Raw genomic sequence first — 21839 nt, forward strand, 5'->3', positions numbered from 1 at the left:
TGAGTGTGCCAAGGGATGTAGAGAAAGGCTGTATGAATCCCAGTCCTCTTCCTGTTTCCACCATTTCCACCCTCATGTTAAAAGAAAAACATGCCCAGAGAAATAATGGTAAAAGAAAGATACATTTGCTTTAAAGCTGTAGTTTTGTCTTCTGTGAAACAAATCCTAAGGCACAGCGATGTGAGAGAGAGGAACAAATCCAATTTACCACAGGTAGGGTCTGGGTATCAGATAGGTATTCTTGCTGTCGCTATGTTTACCTTTCTTTTTTATCTTTAACCTCCAGGAACCTATTTCCAAGTTTTCTGGCAGTCTTTTCGATACTGGTGATAGTATGAGAGATCAAAGACATACCAGAACAGCTCTTCAAGAAAAGCACAAGTCGGCAATGAAAGGGAAGACTCTTCCAGGGACTAACACTAAGGTGCAGCCACCTGTCTCAGCAGCAGGCAGCTTTCCCGGAGAGAGCAGCCGGTTCCTAGAGGAACCAAGGGCTGTAGATTCACCACAGCCTCCGCTGAAGGTAATGAACTGCTGCGTAGGCTGGGGGTCTCCTAATGGGGGTGTCCATGTGTCCATGGGGAAATCTGCTTCTTGCGTGAGGCAGTTAATAAAGGAAAAGATGCAAAAAAAGGGAGGACATTGCAATGTGTAGATGTCGTGAAACTTATCTTTCACCAAGTGTAAGCTGTGGTAGTCCTTGCTCTCACTGGCTTATAAGGAAAAAGAGTTTTCCATTAAAAAAGCAAATGAAAACTTTCTTTATAGCCTTTTGATGCTGTTTCATTTTGTATATCCAGCTTTGGACTATTGTGAAGCCAAACCAAGGGCGTGTGCAGGCTGGCACTCAGTTGTCTTCATTCTCGTCTATAGTTTAGGAGCAAAGGCATGGCCTTGCCCTCTCAGCGTGAGAGAAGGGATGGGAATGTTTAGGTGGAAATTTATAAATGAGAACTGCAAGTTTTGGGCTGAAGTTTATGGAGAATGCTATAATCTGAAGTCAATGGATATATCCCATCTTGGCATGCTTTGGAGCACGTGAGGAAACAGTAGGCTGGTTCCCAGGGCCACAGATCCCACCTCTGCTGAGTGCCCGTGGGGCAGGACAGAGGGGACTTTGGGGCGAATCAGCCATGCTCTGGCAAGAGCAGATGCAGAATAGTGCTGTGTCCATGGAGTCAAAGCTCAGCCGTTGTCGCATCTGTACTGGGAAGTGTCTTCAAAGCACTGTTGGTAATCATGGGCTTGTGAAGCCTTGAGTGTGTATGTAATGCTAAGTCTAAGCCACGCTTAACAGGGTGATTTTCACTTGTTTTTCTTTCGTGCCTTTTTAAAATTAGGAATTTCAGATGAGTATGTTTACATGTGCAAGGGTAACTGCATACATTCGTTAAATTTCAAAATGCAGCTGTGTTGAAATAGCCTTAATTATGAAATATAACAGGATATCCAGGCTTGAATTATCTTAGAGATATGCATCAAATCAATGAAAATAAGTGCATTCACTAATATGATAAGGTGAAATGCAATTTACATTCAGATTCAACTACACTGTGGTCAGGTATTCCTTAAATATAATGTGATTGTTGTTTTAACAACTAGTAAATTACTATTATTTACTACCAAGCATATTATATGCTAAAGAAAAAAACAACCAGCAACTGGGAGGAATAATTCTTAAACATAAGCTGTCTTTGGAACTTCAAACTAATTTTATATGGCCTTTGTTGTGAATTCTGTAAATTAAAAAAATTATCTAAAATTTTGTAGTGAATTTTTTCCAATACCAGCAGGAGGAGAATAGAGTAGATAGATTACAATTTATACTGCTTTTTAAAAAGAAGCTTCTTGATATTTTTACTTTGAAGTCAATGATATTGTCAAATCTTTTGACATAGTTACACAAACACGCAGAAAGTCTATTTAAAGAAAAGAAAATTACTATAATAGTACTCAAACTCAGTTATCTGCTCTCAAAAGAGTTGAAAGTAAGCAAATCAGACTTTAGATGAAGTTCCAAAGCTAATTTTTTTCATAAATATATCAAGAAATACTTAGTTTTCATTCCTCCTGTGTTCTGGTGGTGTTGCCATGATGAATGCTCAATAAATCGATGGGTTTTATGAAGCAACTCGTTTGGACAGCAACCTCATAAATAGCCTTATGTGATTTTGACGTGACTCTAAAATCTGTTGAAATAATGCTTTCTTGGTGTTATTGAAGAGTAAAGACTAGTCTTGCATGTGCCGGTGTTGAATAGCAGCACCATGGGCTGAGCTCTACAGGGGCAAATCTGCTGGTGTTCAGAGTGGGAGGTAGATTTGCATTGCTCATGTAATTAATAGGCAATGTTTTTGATTAATCAGGCCACTTATCCATTATAATTCTTTTCCAGATAACCATTACTGTGTGCAGTCAAATGGGGAGTCTTGGTATTAGCATTGCTGGTGGAAAGGGCTCATCTCCATATAAAGACAATGATGAGGTGCATTTCATTACTCAAAATTTATCTAGTAATCATTAGAAAGAGACTAATGAGCAGTTCTTTGAAGCTATTGTGTTTAGTTGTTTTTCTCAGGTTGTTTTCAATGTTACATCGCTATCTGTGTAATAAAGCTAACAAGGGGAAACATGGGTAACTTATTACCCAAAGTAGAAGTCAGCAGTAGATTTTGGTGGGGAAGCTCCTGGAGGGATGATTTTGGGGAGAAAACCTAACGTAAACCAATGATTTTCCAAAGACAGCCTCATGGCTGAAACACTGTTGGCTACTTTCCACTTTCTGCCTCAATGTGGGGTCATTCTCTTGGCAATTCACTTGCCTCTCTCATCCCATTTGCTCATTCCCAGGAGCTAGCTTGATTCGAGGGAAGTTTTTCTCACATTTCCTCATTTAATTATCACTTAAATAAATCTTTGTTCCCCATTCTGTCCCCTGTGGCACAATGTAAACAATTAATGACTTTTGTTCATTCTTGCATGTGTCAGCCATGGAGGCATTTTTTTCTTGCTAATGTGCTAAGGCATTTAGTTGAGGCCACAGAACAACAAGTCTTGAAAATTACTTCCTGTTTGCTTTTTACATCTAAGAACAATAAAAGAGGCTGTGTCAGGTCTGAAACTTCTCTTTTTTCTTACCAGGGGATAATGATTGCACGGCTGCCGAAAGATGGTCCCGCAGACTTGACTGGAGTACAAGCGGGGGACAGAGTGGCAGAGGTAGATGGATTGTTTGTCACTGTGGAGTGTGTCCTCTTGTTGTTATCTTTAAACCAAATCACTCAGAGTTGGGAAATTTGAGATCTAGGTCTAGGCTTGCCTTAGATTCGTAGGCACTTTGCCAACTATATTATAGAAGAAATTATAATGGAAGCAAATTGTCGTATTCCTTCTTATTATATTCTGCTTTTCAGATCTCGGTGTTCAAAGTACTTCACAAAATATTATTCATTTAAATGGCTGATTCGTACAGGAAAATAATGGTCCTAGTAAGCAGTTATGTAAGCAGAAATGCTGTTGTACTCGGTCCAAGAAGCATTCTCATGATATTATAATATATTTACTAGATGAGTTCATTGCCACTGTTACAAAGAAATCTAAACTAGTAGAGCTTGTTTCTCTGAGGTAATTTTTGATTGGGAGAGAATATCTCAAAGTAACTCCCCTGTTGGAGTCTTACAGTGCCAAGGGATAAATGTGTCTCTCGGGCTGCACTACCTCAAGACTTGCCTAGAAGCAGCCACTCCGTTGAGCTTCAGAGGTTCCCAACAGCAGTGGTGACCATGTACAGTTTTGAGATATATATTTTTGACCTACTGCTTGGTTTCCATGTACTGAGAAAGTTAAAGTGTGAGGAGAGCCTCTACAAAATTGCTCTGAGGTGAAACTGGTCCATAATTTTTTTCAGCCCTTGATTACCTGAAAATGTCAATTATACTTGCTTAAATTAATTGGTAGTTTTTACTCCAGTATACTTCTTCTTGAATTAAGGTAGGATAGAGCAGGCAATATTGTATGTCTATTAAATTGCCAGGAATAAGGATACAACCTATATCAATCAAAGACTAACTAATGATAAATCAATCTACTAATGTTGTAAAACAATACTATAGACTTACTAATAGAGGATTGTGTTCCACAGTCCACATATGGAAGTTAGAATCATAGAATAATTAGGGTTGGAAGGGACCTTAAGGATCATCTAATTCCAACCCTCCTGCTGTGAGCAGGGACATCCCACTAGATCAGGCTGCCCAAGGCCCCATCCAACCTGGCCTTAAGTTAGCTTAACATTTTTTAACAGGTTAATTATGGATAAAATTATGTATAATTTTATGCTTTTTTTCACTTATGAGAGGATTATCCTCATCATTTTTTTTTTATTTTAATAGATGTGAGAGAATTTAAATAATTCTTCACATATTTCACATTATCTGATCATCAGGAAAAAAAGTGAGGATTTTTAGTTGCTGTACATTTAACTTCTAAATAGAGTTTCTGGTAAAGTCAGTGTCTTAAAAATGAACTATTTTGCTCAGGTTCCTCCATGAAGCTATAATTCATTCATATTTTTGGTGCTATTTGAATTATACTAGCTGCGAATGTTTGTACATTTAATGAATAGTGAAAAGAAATGAAAAAGAGAAGAAATTTCTGTTCTGTGCTGTTCTGACCTGCTGTTCTTATCCCACATATAGTTATGATTTCTGTCTCCCACAAGATGGCAGAATCATTCATCTATTTAAAGAACGTAGGGAAAAAAAAAATCTCTGCTTTTTGTATGCGAGATGAGAAAGAATTAACGCATTCAGGTGTGCTGTGGGAGTCCTAATGTTTTGACCACAGGACTAATCAGTGTACAAATAACCAGCACTTTTCTCTTGATAGTATTTGTGATACAACTTCTTGTTCTTGAACCGAACATTTCAACTGTACAGTGTGTTTATGTAAAAAGGGGGATGGCGAGAACTGCGATTGCATTTGCTTTTGTTGTGCAGCCGTATATAATGAGGGGCAGGCGTTTGTATACTGGCCTGAAAGGGAGGGAATTGCTCTTCGTAAACAGCGTTCAGAATGAAAATGTGTTTCTGTTGCTTTGTTTTTAAAGGTACCCCTCGTTTCAGAACCTCATACCCTCGATGCTGGTCCTACTGAAGCTTCATCCAAGGGCAGCCCTTTCCCAACAGTAAACCATGTCATAACAGTAAGTAAGACAGCCCCAATTAATAACGAATCATCCTTAGCTACGTACTTCGTGTTGTCTGTCGTAAATGTTAGTGAGGATGGTAAGCACTGGCACAAAACTTGTGAGTGGCCGTGTAGAAGGAGAACACCTGTCAGAGATCAGTGAACCCCACCATGAATCTACTTGGTTGTCACTGCAGCCCAGACGTGGCTTCTGGAGGAACTCAGCTCTTTGTTAAGCACCAGCACAGCAGACCAGAGCTTTTGAAGCACTCTGCATTTGTTCTCTCCAGCTTAAATGTTTATTCTGTTGTCTGGAGTCCCTCTCTAGCTAATGGAAGGAGCAGCATCTCCAGGGTGCCTCTTTTAGGGAGGAGAAGCTGAGCTGCTACCTGGAAGGAAACCTTTTTATTTTTTGACCAGAGGGGAACTTTAGTGACAGGCAAACGCTGCGTGGCCATGTGTTAGGTGACTGATGCCAGCCAAGTTTAAGCCTACCGCACACATCACAGGAGGAAATGGCTGAGCCTGCAGGGTGGCTTTTAGGAACCTGATCCATTTTTGTAAATTTCTGTAAAAAAAATCAGCTCTCTGAAGTCCTACCCCAATCATGGTCCTATGCCTGCGCTCCAGAAATTATGGCTTTACTAGGAAGACGCAATAAGACTAAGGTATCTGTCTGATTAAGGTAAAAAAAGCATCCTACTTGTATTAAGCCTCTAGTACCAGGAAACAACAAATGTTTCTCTTACAACAAATGCCAGAGGAATGCTTTGTGTGATGCCTGTCCTTCCAGCCTTTTGTATCCTTTTCCAAGAATACCACTCACAACCCAGCTAATGGCAAAAAATAAAAGTTCATCTATTATATAGAAGGCTATAATCAAAGACCACATTCAATTTTTATTTACCATTCACTTTTTTTTAATAATATGTTTTGTTCATTGGCTGAAAAAATATACAAATAGACCCTGCAAGCTTGGTTTCCTTTGGTTTCCTTTGTGAGTTACTATATAAGAAGGATTGAGCATAAGATGCAGCTTTTGTAATGGACTAACAAGGTTTTTTCTTCTATTCGGTTGATTTAAGAAGCTTATTTTGAGGCCTCCGGTCATAATCTTGTGAGACATTTACACCAGTTTTATTTTCTAGTTGAAAATGCTTCCAACACATTTTCCTTTCATTTATTTTTGTCTGGTTTTACTTGGTAGCTCTTTCTTTTGGTCTTAACCTGCATTGCAGGAAGCGCAAGGCTTCCTGTTGCGGGAACCACTGTTGGAAGGGTTGGTTCACACATCGCTAGTGGCCTGGATCTGTTGCAGTAGTCTCTGACTTTTAGTGTTTTCAACCAATAAAAGGAAATGAGCATTTTTTTTGTTGTATACCTCTTGGGAAAAAATGCCTCCCTCTAAAGTTCTTGAGCTGCGAGGGGAGGAGGCAGCAGATTAGATCAAGCTACTTACCTTAGAGCACGGTGCACAGAGGGCGTTAACGGGCTGAAGAGGTACCAAGTATCAAAATAGTCAATGTGCAAGTTCTTCGTGGAGAAAAAAATGTATTTCTGTTTTGGATTAGGTTTTACTTTTTTATCAAATTCTTTGTACTGTAGCAAATTATGTATGTTATTGACTTTAACTCAGAGCAGAGTTTGACAGTCTTGGGGATTATGGGCTTTTGAGGAACATCCTGCTGACTCAGGAACTGGACAGTATATCATCTGCTCTCACTCTGGGTTTACTCTGGTGAAGTTTCTCTGATTCCTCAGTAACTGTCTTATCTGAAAAACATTTACAGCCTGACTTCTTATGGAGGACATGCTTTGCACGTCCAGATAAGCAGATGGCAGTAGGAGCTTAATGCAGAATCTTCTTCTTTGGTGTCTAAGAAGCCAAAGGCTACTGTTATTATTCCTGCAAAGCTGAATTATGTGCCGGATGGTGCCCATCTTCCTTCTCCCTCTCTTCTGTGTCATCACTGCTTCCTGCTCTCCAGCAGAAACTCTGTCTTCATCAATTTATTGAGTTTTAATAAACATCCTCTTTGCATATGTCATCTGTGATAATATTTGTCTCTTACTTGCTAGCCTTAGCCCTTTAGCCATCTCTTGCCATTGCTTATCCTGCCTCTGAGCCTGTGCTCCGATATCACACAGGGCTTTGCTGCTGCCGGATTCAGATTCCCTCTCTGCTCTCCACGGGCCTGGTTGCTCTTAACTGCTTCTGGGAGGCTCATTTAAATTGTTAACTCATCCAGCCAAACTCAATTTCAAATTCTTTCTGCCAGCTTTAAGATTTCATAACAGTGTGAAAGACCAGTAATTAATTGGACAGAAAATGAAAAGTTCTTTTCCTCTGAGTCATTGTTTTGCAAAGGAAAAATGAAAATTAACCTTGGTTTTATTGATGATTGAAATGTAGAGGCCCCAGAACTTTAATTTCAATTAGATACTTTTTAACTTACCATATTTTATAGTCTTGTCTCAGTTATGCTAATCACACCTCAGAAATATGGAATCTGTTTATTTTACTTTAATACATATATAAAAAATATTTTGTTTGAACTTAAACCAAGAATTTTGATTTTAAAATGGTAATCTTAGAATAACAGTATCTATGTAAAGATGTTCATCAAAATATATCACATAGAACCACAACTGTCTACATGCAGACTGTGCGTAAAATGTTGCGTGTCTAACTACAGGGAAAAAAAATCAGTGATACAACCATTGCCAATAGTGCCCTATACGGTCTTTAGCAGAAGGAACTTTAATTTTGATTCTGGAGTCTTTATTTCCAGTTCTCTATTTTTGTGTTTGCTGCCCTCTGCTCCTTATTTCCTACTCGTCCTCTCAAACATAGAACCGATTGCATAAACTTGCTCTGTCAAAAATATTTTCATTCAAGATCTGACTGAAATTCCCAATGGATTTTATCTGACTGAAGAGAGAGTGTTGACAGTTTTCAGCATCTCCTATCACTTCATGACATGCATCATCGTGTCATCATCTTTGATCAGTTTGGGGGCTATTGACATCATAAGAATATTAGATACTTTGTAATTCATATAAAATCTTTTAAATATTTTAATCTAGTATTTCACTTTAATTCTTAGCATATGATTTTCTCTAATTGTTGTATGCCTTTGCCCTGGGAATTTCCTCAAATGGATTTTTTTCTCATAGTTCACTAGATGTACAACTTTCACTTACATTGAGGATTTTCAAGGAAATTTTATCAATTTGAAGCGATTGTGTAAAAGGAAGTTATACTTTTGGAAAAAACTGAGAACTTTTCCAAGCTAAAAAAGCCAAATGATTTGGTGGCTTTGTTAAAAGCACAGAGATGTCAAATGTACCTAAAATATGGTGAGAAAACAGACATTAGCAGAACCTGTAATGTATATCAAAATGAAATGCTTCTGTGCCTGAAGAAAATGAGTAAGCATATACAGTGCTCCCTAAATATGAGGGTTGCTGTTTTTCTGCCTTTCTCCCTCAAGATGCAAAATATTTAGATGCAAGTCATGAGAAACCTTGCGTGGATGAAAATCACAGCAGTTCTATCTTTTTCACTTCCAGCTGATATAGAGTGTTCAGGAAAAATTCTTGATGCGCACTTATACCAGTTAAATCTTCAGAAATCTAAGTACCAAACCCTTTCTTTATTCATCTGAGCAGGTTAGTTCTAGCCACATCAGAAAATTTTAATCATTTAACTTAAATATAATAAAACTTCTTTCTGGTTTCTTTAGTCGCTCTCTTACATTTTTTTCAATTTTAAAAGCAAAACTAGTAGAATACTGAATTCAAAGAAGCACTATAAAAGAAGACGGCTAAAGTTGGATTCAGAATGTCCCTATCATCATCAAAGGCAGATTTCTTCTAAAACTCATTTCAAACAATAAAGACAGTAGATCTTTTCCACAGTGTTTGATTGACCTGTTCCTGTAATACCGTATGACCTGATATTTCTGTCTTCAAGTTTTTTTTATGAAAAAGAATTTTCTCTTTTCTCCAAAGTGTTTTCATGACTGTTAATCTTGTCTGGTAAGGCTGATGGTATCTTAATTTTTTTGTTGTTTTGTTTTATTCTAACAAGGTAACTTAGTTTTAGCAGTCAGAAGCCTGACTCCTCACTGCCTTGAATCTTGTGCAGGTTTAGATATTCTTGCAAAGAATCCCACGTGTGGCATTGTTAGCTTAGCTAACCCTCTACTGATTATATGAGCTTCAGCAGAGTGTAAGCATCCATCTGCCATGTGATTTCCTTCTCCATTTTATCCGCTGGTTTCATTCCACTTCTATCTAAGTAGCGCAGTACTTCTGAGTCAGGGTGAAAGATAAAAGGTGTATGGTTGGAGGCAGTGTATTCACCTCCGTGGTATAGTGGGTAGGGAACTTATTTTGTGAATTTCGGATTAAGTTGCAAATGCTTCAGTTTGTACAGAATTTCTTTGTTCTTCTCTTCCTTTTAAGTAGTTTTCTCATAGGACTGAGTCAGAACTGACTCACTCCAAACTTAAAATTTTGCAGAGCTTGTAATTAACAATGCTAAATAGGAAAAACCTTTTAAAAAAGTCATTACTTGATCTTTGCAAGAGAGCATATTCAAAAACTTTCAAAGAAAAAAACAATCTGCAAAGTAAACCAATTACAGAGCAGACAATATAAGCACTGCAGACAATATAAGCAAAAATCCATACAAGAGACAAGTAATCTTAAGCAGAGCCCGTGGAATCATGCTGTGGAACCTGGCATACTATTTAAGATTAGAAGAGAATAAACATTTGAACAATCATATTGACACAAGTAAACAGCAACATCTCCCTTTGGGAAAGACATCTTTGTTGAGTGTGGGATTCCATCAGAGGAGAAGGTTGTTTAGGTGTGACTGTTGCATTTCATAGGAGGGAGGAGCTTTCTTGAAAGTCAAAGGACTGCTAACTTTGGTCATGGGTAGCACTAATTAAGGGGGCAGAACCTTTTAAGTCTCCTAATTCTTCAGTATTTTTATAACATAAGGTCATAAATGATTATATAGAAAGCATTCAAACGAAAATTTGTGTACCAGGTTCCAGTGTCTGGAAAGTCACTATCCAGTGGTACATTAGAAAATGAAAGAAATGGAACAAGAGCCATTTTCATAAGCAGCTTGAAGCACATAAAAGCCTTTTGTATCCAAGGGCATTGCAGATATGACACGGTAGACATTGATCTTTCATTTTTTGTTTGCTGCAAAATGCAACGTTGAGTTAGACTGAACTCCACCTTCTTTGCCTTCTGCGCATCCCTTGGGAGGCACTGAACTGCCAGATAGGAAGGACAGAAAGGAGAGTCACTCTAAATGTGGTATGCACAGATGGTATATATACTATACACTGGGAGACAGATAAAACATTAATTTTCTTGTTTTCCTAATAACAAATGAAGAAAATACCCAGTTTTAAACCTGACCTCTAAAAGGTATCAGTCTCGAGAATAAATTCTCACAGAGGAGGTTTTAGCGGAAAGCACCTGGAGCAGCTCCTCTGCTACATCAGACCTCCAGTAAATCACACCGAGATGATTTAGATTTCAGAGCAGATCACCAGGCAGAGCGAGGGAAGAGCAATGAGCTCAGGGAAGAGGGTCAGGCTGGTGGGGCAGCCCCCACTCAGGGCTCTCACCAGGCTGCTGCACTCAAAACCAAGGCAGCACATTCACAAATAGGGTGACAAATCTAAGGTGACAAGTCTACAATGTGCTTAAGAGAACTGTGGTTGCTCCAAACGTAAAGATGAACTGAATTACCTGCTCACAACCCTGAAAAACAATAGATGCTGTTGCAAGGAGGCTGCTCCCGGAGCACAGCAACCAGGACCACCCTGCTTTCCTTGTACAGAGATCTTCTGCTACCTTGCATAATGAGATGCCTGTCAATAGATTTATCTTCCCCATGATGCAGGAGAGGTTTATACCTCTCTCTCTCTCTCCAATCAGTTTCACAATTTGTGGAGTTTGGCCACAGGTCTTGAAAGCAATGAAATAGCTCTGCAACATATGAGGGAAAGTGATGCAGCAGAGGATTTTTGAGACCAGGAGTGTTGAGGTTGCTCCATAAAACACAGGCAAAAATGTTCCTGAAAACTTGCTACATAGAATAGTTTGGGTTGGAAGGGACCTTAAAGATCATCCAGTTCCAACCCTCCTGCCATGGGCAGGAACATCCCACTGGATCAGGCTGCCCAAGATCAAGGCCCCATCCAACCTGGCCTTGAAACATAAAGGGAAGCTGTGTTGAATGCCCCAATGGGGTTTGCAAATTTGTATGGTTTCATATACATGGTTGCACGATAAGTGGTTTTGGCTGGTGTGCCCCTCTTGCTCCCTGCCCCAACTGCCTTCCTCACCGCACCCTGTCTGCCTTGCCTGCTTCCACCTGGCGGTGAGATTGCTTATGGGTAGTTAAACGATGAAGAATTAATTAGATCTCTTTCTCCCTCTTTAATTGTCTTTCCTGTATGTTTTCTTTGGGGAAGAAGGCTGCCTTTGTTCATTGTCTCTGTCTTCAGGAGCAAAGCATCACATCATTTTAATTAAGAAAGCCACCAGAAGCCAGTTTTGACTGAACCGTGCAGCAGTCATTCAGCCCATTCTTTGCTGTTCTTGTTGGATACATTTTGGCATCTTCTTTTTAAAACTATTGTTTAAAAATCCAGCTGTGAAACATTTTTCAGTTATGACTAAATGCCCTTCTTCACTCCAAATTTGATCTAGGCAGTTTGTTTAATGAATACAGTCATTATCAAATGCTACTTTTTGCATCTAGCAAAGGCTTGTTTTCATTGTGGAGCAAGAAGCCTGAATTTCCTATTGTTCATGTCTAAAATATTATTGTCATCACCAGTGATGACAAAAAAGGTAAAATTGAAATATTATGAAATGATAACATTATTCATGAGTTTTATATGAATAAAACCCTACAAATGCTCTCAGCTGGGTACATATTCTTTTCCTCTGCTGTTTCCACCAGATGAAGGGTACCATCCTCAGCAGTGGTGTCAGTGAAGATCAGCTGCTAAGTCAAATTTTAAAAATATGTGCTGTTTAGATGCATGGAATTCAACTAATCAGGCTTCCCTATTCGAGAAGTATTTTCTAGCCAGGGACTATTTTCTTTAGGAAGTGATCTGTTTGAACTAGGGTTAAAATCATGTCTGATTTACTTCCAGAAAGCCAATCCAAATCCTTTTCCCCTCCCCCTATTCTTTCAAATATGAGCCTTTCATGTGTCCTATTGCTTTCCCATTCATAGCTTCTTTCCCCGGCATCTGGCCTTGCTCTCAGCTGTGTTTTGCCTTGTCACTGCTGGTTACATCTTTCATGTGAAGCTTGGGCTTTAGCTGTGACTCTTGCCTTGAGAGCTTTCTTTTTCTGCTAAGACTGGAGTATGATATGAACCTGCGAGGGCTGGGAGGTCGTGAGAAAGGGAAGGCTTATAAAAGAGAAAAAAGATAGCGGTGTTTGTTCTGTTTGGGTTTGGTATTGAAAAGGTTATAAAAATGAACTGTTCTACAACCTTTTGGACAAATATTTTTATTGTAATACAAGTGAAAAAGGAAAGCGTACGTGTACGACTAGAAGTTAAATATTACTGCATGTTAACCTGTTGGCAGGACATCTCATTTATCACGCTCTACGAAGATGCTTTCGACTGAAGTATCATAGCTCTGTGCGTTTGTTCCTATCTTGTTTCAATATGAAACAATTTTTGTAGCCAACACTGCAACTGAATTGGCTCAGATTATTTAGGTGGGTTTGTTTTACTGGTTCTTGCAGTGGACTAGAAGTGCCCAGAGACGGCCCACGTCTGTGCTGCAGCTGAGGAACTCTGACTTTCAGTGGAGGGTGGCAGTTTGAGTAAATGACAGTGTCTGAAATAATTTGATTTTTAGCTATGCTTGATTTAAACAAAACTGAGTTTTTTAGTGAATATTTTTAGTGTTCCAAGTCTCAATGTTTGTGTTGAAAAAGTGTAAGAAAAACACAAAGAAGGTAGTGAAAGAAATGCCCATGGTGAACACACTAGTTTTGATATAGGAAATATCCTTTATGAAGTTTAATTTTTAGTCATTGAAAATATAATTTCAGGGGGGAAAAAAAGAAAATAATAGGCTGTTTCAAATGATGAATCATACTTTTTCTGTGAAAAAATATTCTACATATTTTGATAGTTTGGGATTCATTAGTACTTCAGGTATTATATTAATAATGATGGAAAGTGAGGAGAACTTTGTGATTTCAACAAACATATTTCAAATAAGTTCAGACACTCTTCAGTAAAAAAATGGAATAACACAGGATCCTGGATAATCTGCCCTCCTACACCAGGATCAACTCATTCTGAAGAGTTACTGGTTGAATATGGAAATTCCACGGCTTCCCACATGTCTTAGGCAAGCAGCTCAAGCTCAGCTGCCAAAGTTGGAAAGGTTTTCCTTGTTTCCATCTGAAGTGGAAGTCTTGTCCTGCCTGTAACGGGCAGTGTTCCGCTTTGCCCTGATTTTTTTTTTACACATGAAATCTGTTCTCCTGTCCCTCAGCTGCAGTGCACCAGGAAATGTACGTTCCAATATGAATATTAAAGGAAAGCTCCAAGAGCAAAACTTGCCTATGTAAAAGGGTGAAGCTACAGTCAGCGAGGATAAGCATAGAAATCTGAAAGCAAGGGTGAAATCACCCTGGGGTTCTGGGAAGAGAAGCACTAGGTTTGAGAACAGGATTAAAAACAAGATAATACAAGTTTAGAGTGGTTGAGTTTTATTTCTTTGGTTTTTTTTTTCTTAAAAAAAAACAAAACTGAAAGAGGAAAGGAAGCTTGATGAATCTTAGTTTGTGATTTTCCTAGAGGCACGTTGAATGTGAAGGCAGTGATGGAGAGTGCTGGGTTTCTAGGGGATAGATAGGTGAAGATGGAAAGACTGTTGGTTTTAGAACTATGATGCTCCATTTAGTGGGAGAGGTTTTGTTTGTTTGTTTGTTTTCTTTTTTTTTTTTTTTAAAGGAGATTAATTGATAACTTTTTATGCTAGAAGAGAGAAAGTAGAGGCCTCAGCCTCTTTTCACTGAGTGAGATTGTGGACAAATGCATACTCTGTTACTTAATTGGGTTTGCTCTCAATCTGCAGTTGCATAGGAGGCACAATCCACAACCAGGGTTGCTTTGTCATCAGTACCTACGAAACAACTGTGAGGGAATCAGGGTGGTGGGCACAGAGCAGGGTGATTGGCCCCAGGGGAAGGAGCAGTGGTGTGTTTGGAGACAGCAGGTTTCAGAGGGAGAGTGGATGGGGAGAAAGCAGAAGGATTGACGATACAGCTGCACTTGGACCAGAACGTTTGATTTGTTGGAAAAACTCATCAATGTGTCTCCAAATCAGTGTCAGCGGGTGTATGCTTGAACTTTCATCTGCCTTGAGAGGATACAGAAGGCATGCTGTAGATCAGAGCTGAGCCTGCTCTCCTCTTGGGAGTGCAGGTTTCCAGCCTCTGCAGTGCTTTCTGGGCCGAGACACAATTCACCCTCTGCTGTAGAAAGCTGGTTGGTCACCTGGTGCTGGTTCATCTGTGTCTGCAGCAGCATGAAAGGTTAGGTGAAAGACTTCCCCTGACACCACTTATTTCATGGAAGCTGTTGAAGCAGTTACTGTAGAAATGTTGGGCAGGCACAAACTGGTGGGCAGGAGGTCACCTAACACAGAGCCGTTGATAGGTGAGTTGTACCGCTGGCTGGGAGAGGATGTCCTCCAGAGGCTCCGCCACAGCTCAGTGTCTAGACCTGTTCAGGCTTTCAGATTGTGGGCATAGGAGAGTGTGTCATCCAGGAAATGAGATGGAAAAGAGATTTTGGAAAAGCTGTGAAAGATTTTGGAAAAGCTGTGAAAGCCAAACTACAGCTTGCAGGGTATTGAACATGAAGAGAAATGCAGAAGAGTGTTCATGCCAGAAATGAGCATTCTGTGCGATTTGTTCCTCTAGCAATATTATTACAATCTCAGAGTTTTGTTTCTTTCAGAGCTAGATAATTAACTAAAAATAAATAAATAAAGACTCTTTTTTTTGGTGATAATTAAAGTGAATAATGATCTCTAAAAGACCCTTGTGCCAAAACAAAATTCTGAGTGTGTATGATTGAGGCTGGTAGTGGAGTGGAATAACCCACAAAAATTGCATGTTATTAGTTTAAATTTCTAGGATTATGGCTCAACAACAGCTAGAATGTTCTTTTTCTATTTTCTGTTTCATCAATTAAATTCACTTTGTGATGGTACGACCTAGTCCCATTATAGTATTTAAAAGATAGTATGCAAGAATCTGGCTCCAGAAATCAAGAAATGTTTGGGGAAAAGCAATTTTTAGAGAATTTGATTTGATTCCTGGCAACTGGCAACAGTGGGGAGTAGAAACCATGCTGATAAAGTATTTCAACAACTGACTTTCAAAGTGGTTTAGGACTATCCTAAGGAAAAAGATGTACTGTCAATTCTTCCTTCCTGCTTGCTAATGCAATGCATGCCTTGTCTTGGGGAAACGTGCACGTGTCCATTCTTGAGTGGCACAGTATGCAAAGAAAGGTCTTCCCTGAGCTTTGAACAAATAGCTCAATGAAATGCAAAGCCTGCTCTTGGATATTTCTGCAGATAACTTCAGACAGGGCATAAACCTCCACGCTAGTTTCTGAGAGAATATATGATCCAGTGCACAATGTGTATGTATAGGATGTGCATTTGCTGTAGCAAAAAAATCAGCTGGCTGCAGGCTATCATTAAGAAAGAAACAACATTCAGCAATGAACAGAGCCAGGTGAAACATCCAGTGTGTGAAAAGCTCATAAATGCCATGCAGGTGTGCGTGGCAGAAGCAAATCTTCCCATGAATTGTTAGCTTGGCCAGTACTTTCAATCTATATACGTTATATAAAGCTTCCAGTAATGTGTTCTTAATCAAAGCATAAGGGGGAAAAAGTATTAGATTTAATACCTGGTTTTAAAATTAGTTTATGGCTATCGTGGGTGAGATTCAGCTCCAGACTGGCAGCTACAATTTGGTGTCTACCTGTAATGAGCTGCCCATGCACCGAGGGGGTACCAAGCACCCCGGTAGCCAGTGGAGTCGGAGATGATGTAGTCGGTGGAGCCCAGGGAATACTTAATTTTACTTCAATGCAGAAACCTACTGACTGTCCAACTGAACAGCCACAAACTATCTGTGTGCTTGTGTCATTTCCTAAATCAAATCATGTAGAGCAAGAAAATAATATATAAATGATTGAATTGTGTGATGTCAACATTAAACATTCTTATATAGTGTGAAGAAATGCAATAAATTAGCTGATAAATAGAGTTTTTTGAAATTTTTCAGACTACTGGTAAGATGGACATTTTATTTATTACACTTTATTATATTACCTGCTTGTTAGATATATTGACCTACGTGTTATATCTGTTTTATTATATGTTAAACTTTTTTTTAAAATGAATAAAACATAGTGTGACTTTTTGTGCATCAAAATTAAATCCGTATTAATCCATTCATTGATACAAACCATTACTGATGAATTATTCAGCTATACATAAAAAACCTGACAATTATTCTCTTTTCTGTTAGAGTGTTTAAATTAGTTTTAAAATATTACAATATAGTTTTCAAAGAACATAACGTTCTTGGCCAAAAACTTTATATGAATCAAATCATAGAATAGTTTGGGTTGAAAGAGACCTCAAAGCCCATCCAGTTCCAACCCCCCTACCATGGGCAGGGACATCCCACTGGATCAGGCTGCCCAAGGCTCCATCCAACCTGGCCTTGAACACCTCCAGGGATGGGGCAGCCACAGCTTCCATGGGAAACCTATGCCAGTGTCTCACCACCCTCATGGTGAAGAAATTCTTCCTAAATCCATGTGTACCTATTTATTAACTACTACTGAATTTACGCATTGATTTTTTTTTTCTTAATGTTTCCCTCAAGTATATTTTCTCAGTAAAAAAGCCAAAATATGTAATTTTTCAAAGCTCAATAATTTATATGCTTTATGGTCCTTAATTAATCCTTTATTGCTTTCAGGTGCATGAATTTAATGAATAATGACGTTAAATAAAAGCAGATGTGTATTTTTCATATTTACTTGTCTTCATTTCTTAGGGATCTTCTTATCTTTTTTTTTTTTCTTATGGAAATTTTTGTTTTAAATCATCTAATGAGAGGGAAAGGCAATTTATCTCAATTTTTCTTTAATATCAATGCAATTTTTGGCCTTGAACAGGTTCACTTATCAGAAAGCCCTGCAGTATCACATCTCTTGTTTTTGTCGTCACCTGCTTCCCCTGCACCTTTAAAATATACCCTTTAAACACTTCCCTGCTCTTGATCTGACTATTTTCTCTGCAATCTCTCACATCTTATTGAAGATACCTCGGATAATCCTCACGCGTCCTTCTACTTCCGATGAAGATACAGACCAGTTGCCCCCAGACCCGGATGACTTTGAGCCCGGCAGCGCAGAAGGCCATGCCTATTCGGACTGCCTGAACAGTGCTTTTTATCCTCCCTAATAAAGTACTTTTCAGGAAAGAGTTCACCGGTGGTTTTCTTTCCCATTTTTCTGATTGCGTTTAATGTAGTACTTGAACCGCTATGCCTTATTTGTAGGGAAAACCATGACGGGGAGGATGGATTTGAGTTGGGGGAGCAGAACCTGCGTTTGTATTTCTTTGCCTTGAACTTTCCTTCAGCCAGAACTTGTGCGCTTGAAACAAAACGCACTGGGTGAGATTAAGTGAATGTCACGCGTTTCAACAGCCGCTGGTTAGGGGCATCCTACGGCACCTGAATGCAACGGTGAAAAGAGCCGCTGATTTTCATTCAGAAGGTAGTGTATCCATTTGGAAACACACTGAAAACAATTGTATAGTTTGTTTTGGTTTTTTAAAAACCACATGTCCATTTTTTGTCTGTATAGCTCACCTTTTTGTCTACCCCCAGGCTCCTTTGATTTGTCCCTTTTAATGTTGTTTCATATGAGAATAAAAGAATCCTTTTCTGTCTTTTAGGTAGTGTTGTTTATTTTTTTTTTCCCCACAGAAAAAATGTTGTTTCTTTTGGAATTCTGTATCTCATTCTAACATAATAAAGAACAGTTCTATCATGTATATTGGTGATACAAATGTATATCAGATTTGAACAGCACTTGTAAGCTACATTTTATTAGATCTAAATGCATCTTATACAGCTATGTACCTGAGAGTGAACTGAGAAGCAATGTCTTATGATTGAGAAACTGAGACTCCCTTATTGCTCCTCCTGACTTGCATATAAGCAGCACATCTTAACTGTGCCTTACTGCAATGTGCGAATATTTCGTGGTGGTGTGTGTATATATGCGGTAAGCATTTAAGAACAAATGTTCTCGTGTTCAATCCTTTAATTTTCTTCACTGCTGTCCAGGTTTCTAATGCCTTTTGAGGTGCCTAATAAGAACCATTTGGAACTGATCTTTATTTGGGGTTCTCAGAGGAGGGGGCTGCCCCCGACAGACTGTCATGTCAGGACTTTTAGGTCATGTGCATAAAGTCTACATTGATGGTATTTATAATTTGATTACAGTTTCTTTTCCTGTCAATATAATATAACATGACCAAGTGACTTGATAGAGCCTCATCTTTTATTCACATTCTAAAAGATTTACCTGGGCCATCGTTCGTATATGACTTGAATGAATAGTGGTAGCTGGCTTTTTAGGAATTAGGAAGGTTCCAGGAGAGTTTGGCTATCACAGAGATAGAACAACAGCTCCTACTAATAAAAGGGATATTTGATTCTGAAAAAATAGATTTGCAATGACACTATGATATCAAGATTTCTCTCGGCTCTCAACTGCATCCACTGTGGTTTTTAATTATTTTGTGCATCAACATTTTAATTGAAGATAATTTATCAGCAATAGGAATGTTAAACTAATTTTCATTGATTTGCAAAATTAACATTACTTTAGAATCTACTATGGCGTTAATAATAAAGACTGTATTATGTTCATAAGTATTCCAATTTGAATTAGTATAAATAATGTTGGTAAATGAAATTATATTTAAAAATATTTGATTCCCATCCTTTGTCTTCCAAAATAAACAGGGTTTTCCCACCGTGACTTAGTGTTTTAACAATGCATACTGCAAAAATATCATCAAGCTTAGAAACCATAAATGTTTTGCAATCCAGTGGGTAACATACACTTTATTATTGCTTTATTATGTTATACTAGGTTGCAGAAAAAGTGAACTCATTCTGCTGTTATAAACCAGCCCTGAGCTGCAGAATAAGCTGTACTTGAGAGTGAAATAAAGTAGGAGTTCTGTTTAGAACTCCGTATTTTAATTTTTTTTTTCTCCTCACGCACAGGTGCATGTTTTAGATTCTTCGTTAGGTCTTGGAAGTCAAAACTTTTGATATGAAAATTAGATGCTGTTAACCAAATGCTGTCAGGATTCAGGTAACTTTTAAGCACTTGGATCTTTATCTGTCCTCTTAACTGAATTAATTTTCCAGGCAAATTTTGTATTGCAGTGTAGACAATTTTGCTGTGGTGATAAACTTAAGGTTGTAACACTCTCTATGGAAAAAAATGAAAACATGTTGACAAATTAACCCAAATAGTTTCATAAATGGACGTGCAACTTCACCAAATATTTAATTCAGAGCCTCTTCTACACATTTATTCAGGCTTTGCATAAGCAAAAAAAAAATGTCTGGGGCAGATTGACTGTGTTTAAGTTTTGTTCTGCAAAGGAGGGGCAGAGGTGGAGGTTGGATGCTGGTGTCCTTATCAGCACTGAGTAATGTCTCTGTTGAGGTTTGGTGTTTGATAAGTGTGGGCAGAGACAGAAGGTGGAAAAGGCACAATGGGAGTTGGTCTGTTAATGACAGCTCATATCCTGGGCCGTTTTTTCCTGCTGACATGCGAGGTACCTGGAAAAAGCCCACTGCCTGACTATGGAAGAATCCCTTATTTTATGTGGGGAACCGGCTTTTCCTCCTTCCCAGCTGCCACATCAGTTAAAAGATAGCTAAGAAGGTATTTAATGATTTCCTAATGTATTTCGTTAGCCACATGTCATCATTGCCACATCCACCATTGTGGAGGGAGAAAAAATAAATGGTACCACTCACTATGGGAGGGAAGGTTATTTTTGCGATGCATCTATTGAAAAACATTTTACAACCTGGAATAATTCTGTTTGCTGGAATAGAGCAACAGTATTCAGGAACATCATGTGTATGTAGCTGAAGAAATGGTTTTCCAACAGAACAGAGGTTGGTAGTTCCACTGCTGTCTGTACTCCCGAAAATGTGGATCCATTATCCACTGTGCAATAACCCAATACCTACATCGCCAAGAGAGACATAATTTTATTCAGGTTTGTGTGAATCCCAGGTGCTTGGAGGTTTTTCCTCAAATCAGGCACTCCTTAAGAGGTTTGTCACCTTTGTTTATATACAAAGTCACACAAATCCATATGTTATTCATCATACATGTAATAACATATTTACATGTAATTATAACAAATGCCAGGTCATTCCTTGCACCTTCTGTGTGTGCTCTGATGGGGCCTTCAATGATGCCTAGTGGTTGCCAGCCCAAAAACTACCTGCAAAGTTCACCTGCCAGTCAACTCCTCTCATTCTCCTCCTAATTATTGGCTCAATATATCCAAACTGCTGGCTTGGATCTTTTTAATTTACTTAGGTTCCTAATTCTCCATTGAAAAGTCATACTCATAAATTGCACTATTATTTCCAAAAGCCTGGTCTCTCTTATCTGTAGAAAGTCATACAGCTGAACAGACTTTAATCCCACACCACAAAAATTATGAAAGATAATCATTACCTGGGACCCCTCTTATGTAAGTCTCCTGCCTGTCTGATGATGCTAAGATATTTCGAAGATACTTGAAAAACATCATGGGCTTCTACCAACAGGACCTTGCCAGCACAAGGATAGTCCACTTTAACGCAATTAACTTAAAAGACCCATGAGGAGAAGAAAAGGCTTACAGATTCCATGGGCTGTCCTGTCAGAGAAAACTCGGAGCTTTTACAATCAATTTATTGTAATGTGTTGAAATAACCTTCCTTGTTTTTATCCTCAAAATCATAGTTGGCCCTTTGGAGAAAATTTGTCAAGGAGCTTCATGCTCCGCATAAGTGACATGTAAGGTCCGGCTTCCTCACACGCAAAGCAGAGACTTGTGGTGCCTGTGAAGTCTCCCTCCTTTTCCACGCCTGCTACCTTCTGTTCTGTGAGTGTTTGCGGAGCCGGCGAGGCGGACCAGGGAGCGACAGCAGCAGCTGCTGAGTGGTGCGGCAGGAATGTGGACCCACCTCTCCTAAGGATCAGCTTCCCTCCCTTGGCTCCTGGCCACCTGGAAGGTAAGCCTGCTCTATATACAGTTCCGACAGCTCCAGTGTGCTTTTCATTTCTGCGAGGAACATGCCGTGAAATACCAGCTAGAAATGCTCTTGAGGTCCTGATGCTTCCAGGCACGTACGGATGACTTTGGGTGGATGTGGTGGAATAGCGTAGGGATACTTGCTGTCCTGGTGTGCTGGGGTTGAGACGAGGG

The 21839-nt window shown here is 39.0% G+C and overlaps 2 protein-coding genes across 4 annotated transcripts in view; both read left to right on the forward strand.

Annotated features, from left to right (window-relative positions):
- LRRC1 (leucine rich repeat containing 1) overlaps positions 1 to 18916 on the forward strand; it is a 103423-nt gene extending 84507 nt beyond the window's left edge. Inside the window, exons 15-19 of one of the 3 annotated variants that reach the window (XM_054060890.1) lie at positions 287 to 523; positions 2396 to 2485; positions 3142 to 3219; positions 5108 to 5203; positions 17631 to 18916. In XM_054060890.1, the coding sequence (XP_053916865.1) occupies positions 287 to 523; positions 2396 to 2485; positions 3142 to 3219; positions 5108 to 5203; positions 17631 to 17774 (645 nt within the window). In that variant the 3' untranslated portion in view covers positions 17775 to 18916. The remainder of the gene's footprint in view (positions 1 to 286; positions 524 to 2395; positions 2486 to 3141; positions 3220 to 5107; positions 5204 to 17630) is intronic. The other 2 variants (XM_054060888.1, XM_054060889.1) reach the window with 2 other exon arrangements.
- Positions 18917 to 21535: 2619 nt separating this feature from the next.
- The window catches only part of MLIP (muscular LMNA interacting protein), a 118030-nt gene continuing 117726 nt past the window's right edge, over positions 21536 to 21839 (forward strand). The window contains exon 1 of the mRNA XM_054063005.1: positions 21536 to 21645. The gene's annotated coding sequence lies outside the window, so the exon portion shown is untranslated. The remainder of the gene's footprint in view (positions 21646 to 21839) is intronic.

This window comes from Cuculus canorus, chromosome 3, assembly GCF_017976375.1.
Source record: "Cuculus canorus isolate bCucCan1 chromosome 3, bCucCan1.pri, whole genome shotgun sequence".
NCBI classification, from domain to species: domain Eukaryota; kingdom Metazoa; phylum Chordata; class Aves; order Cuculiformes; family Cuculidae; genus Cuculus; species Cuculus canorus.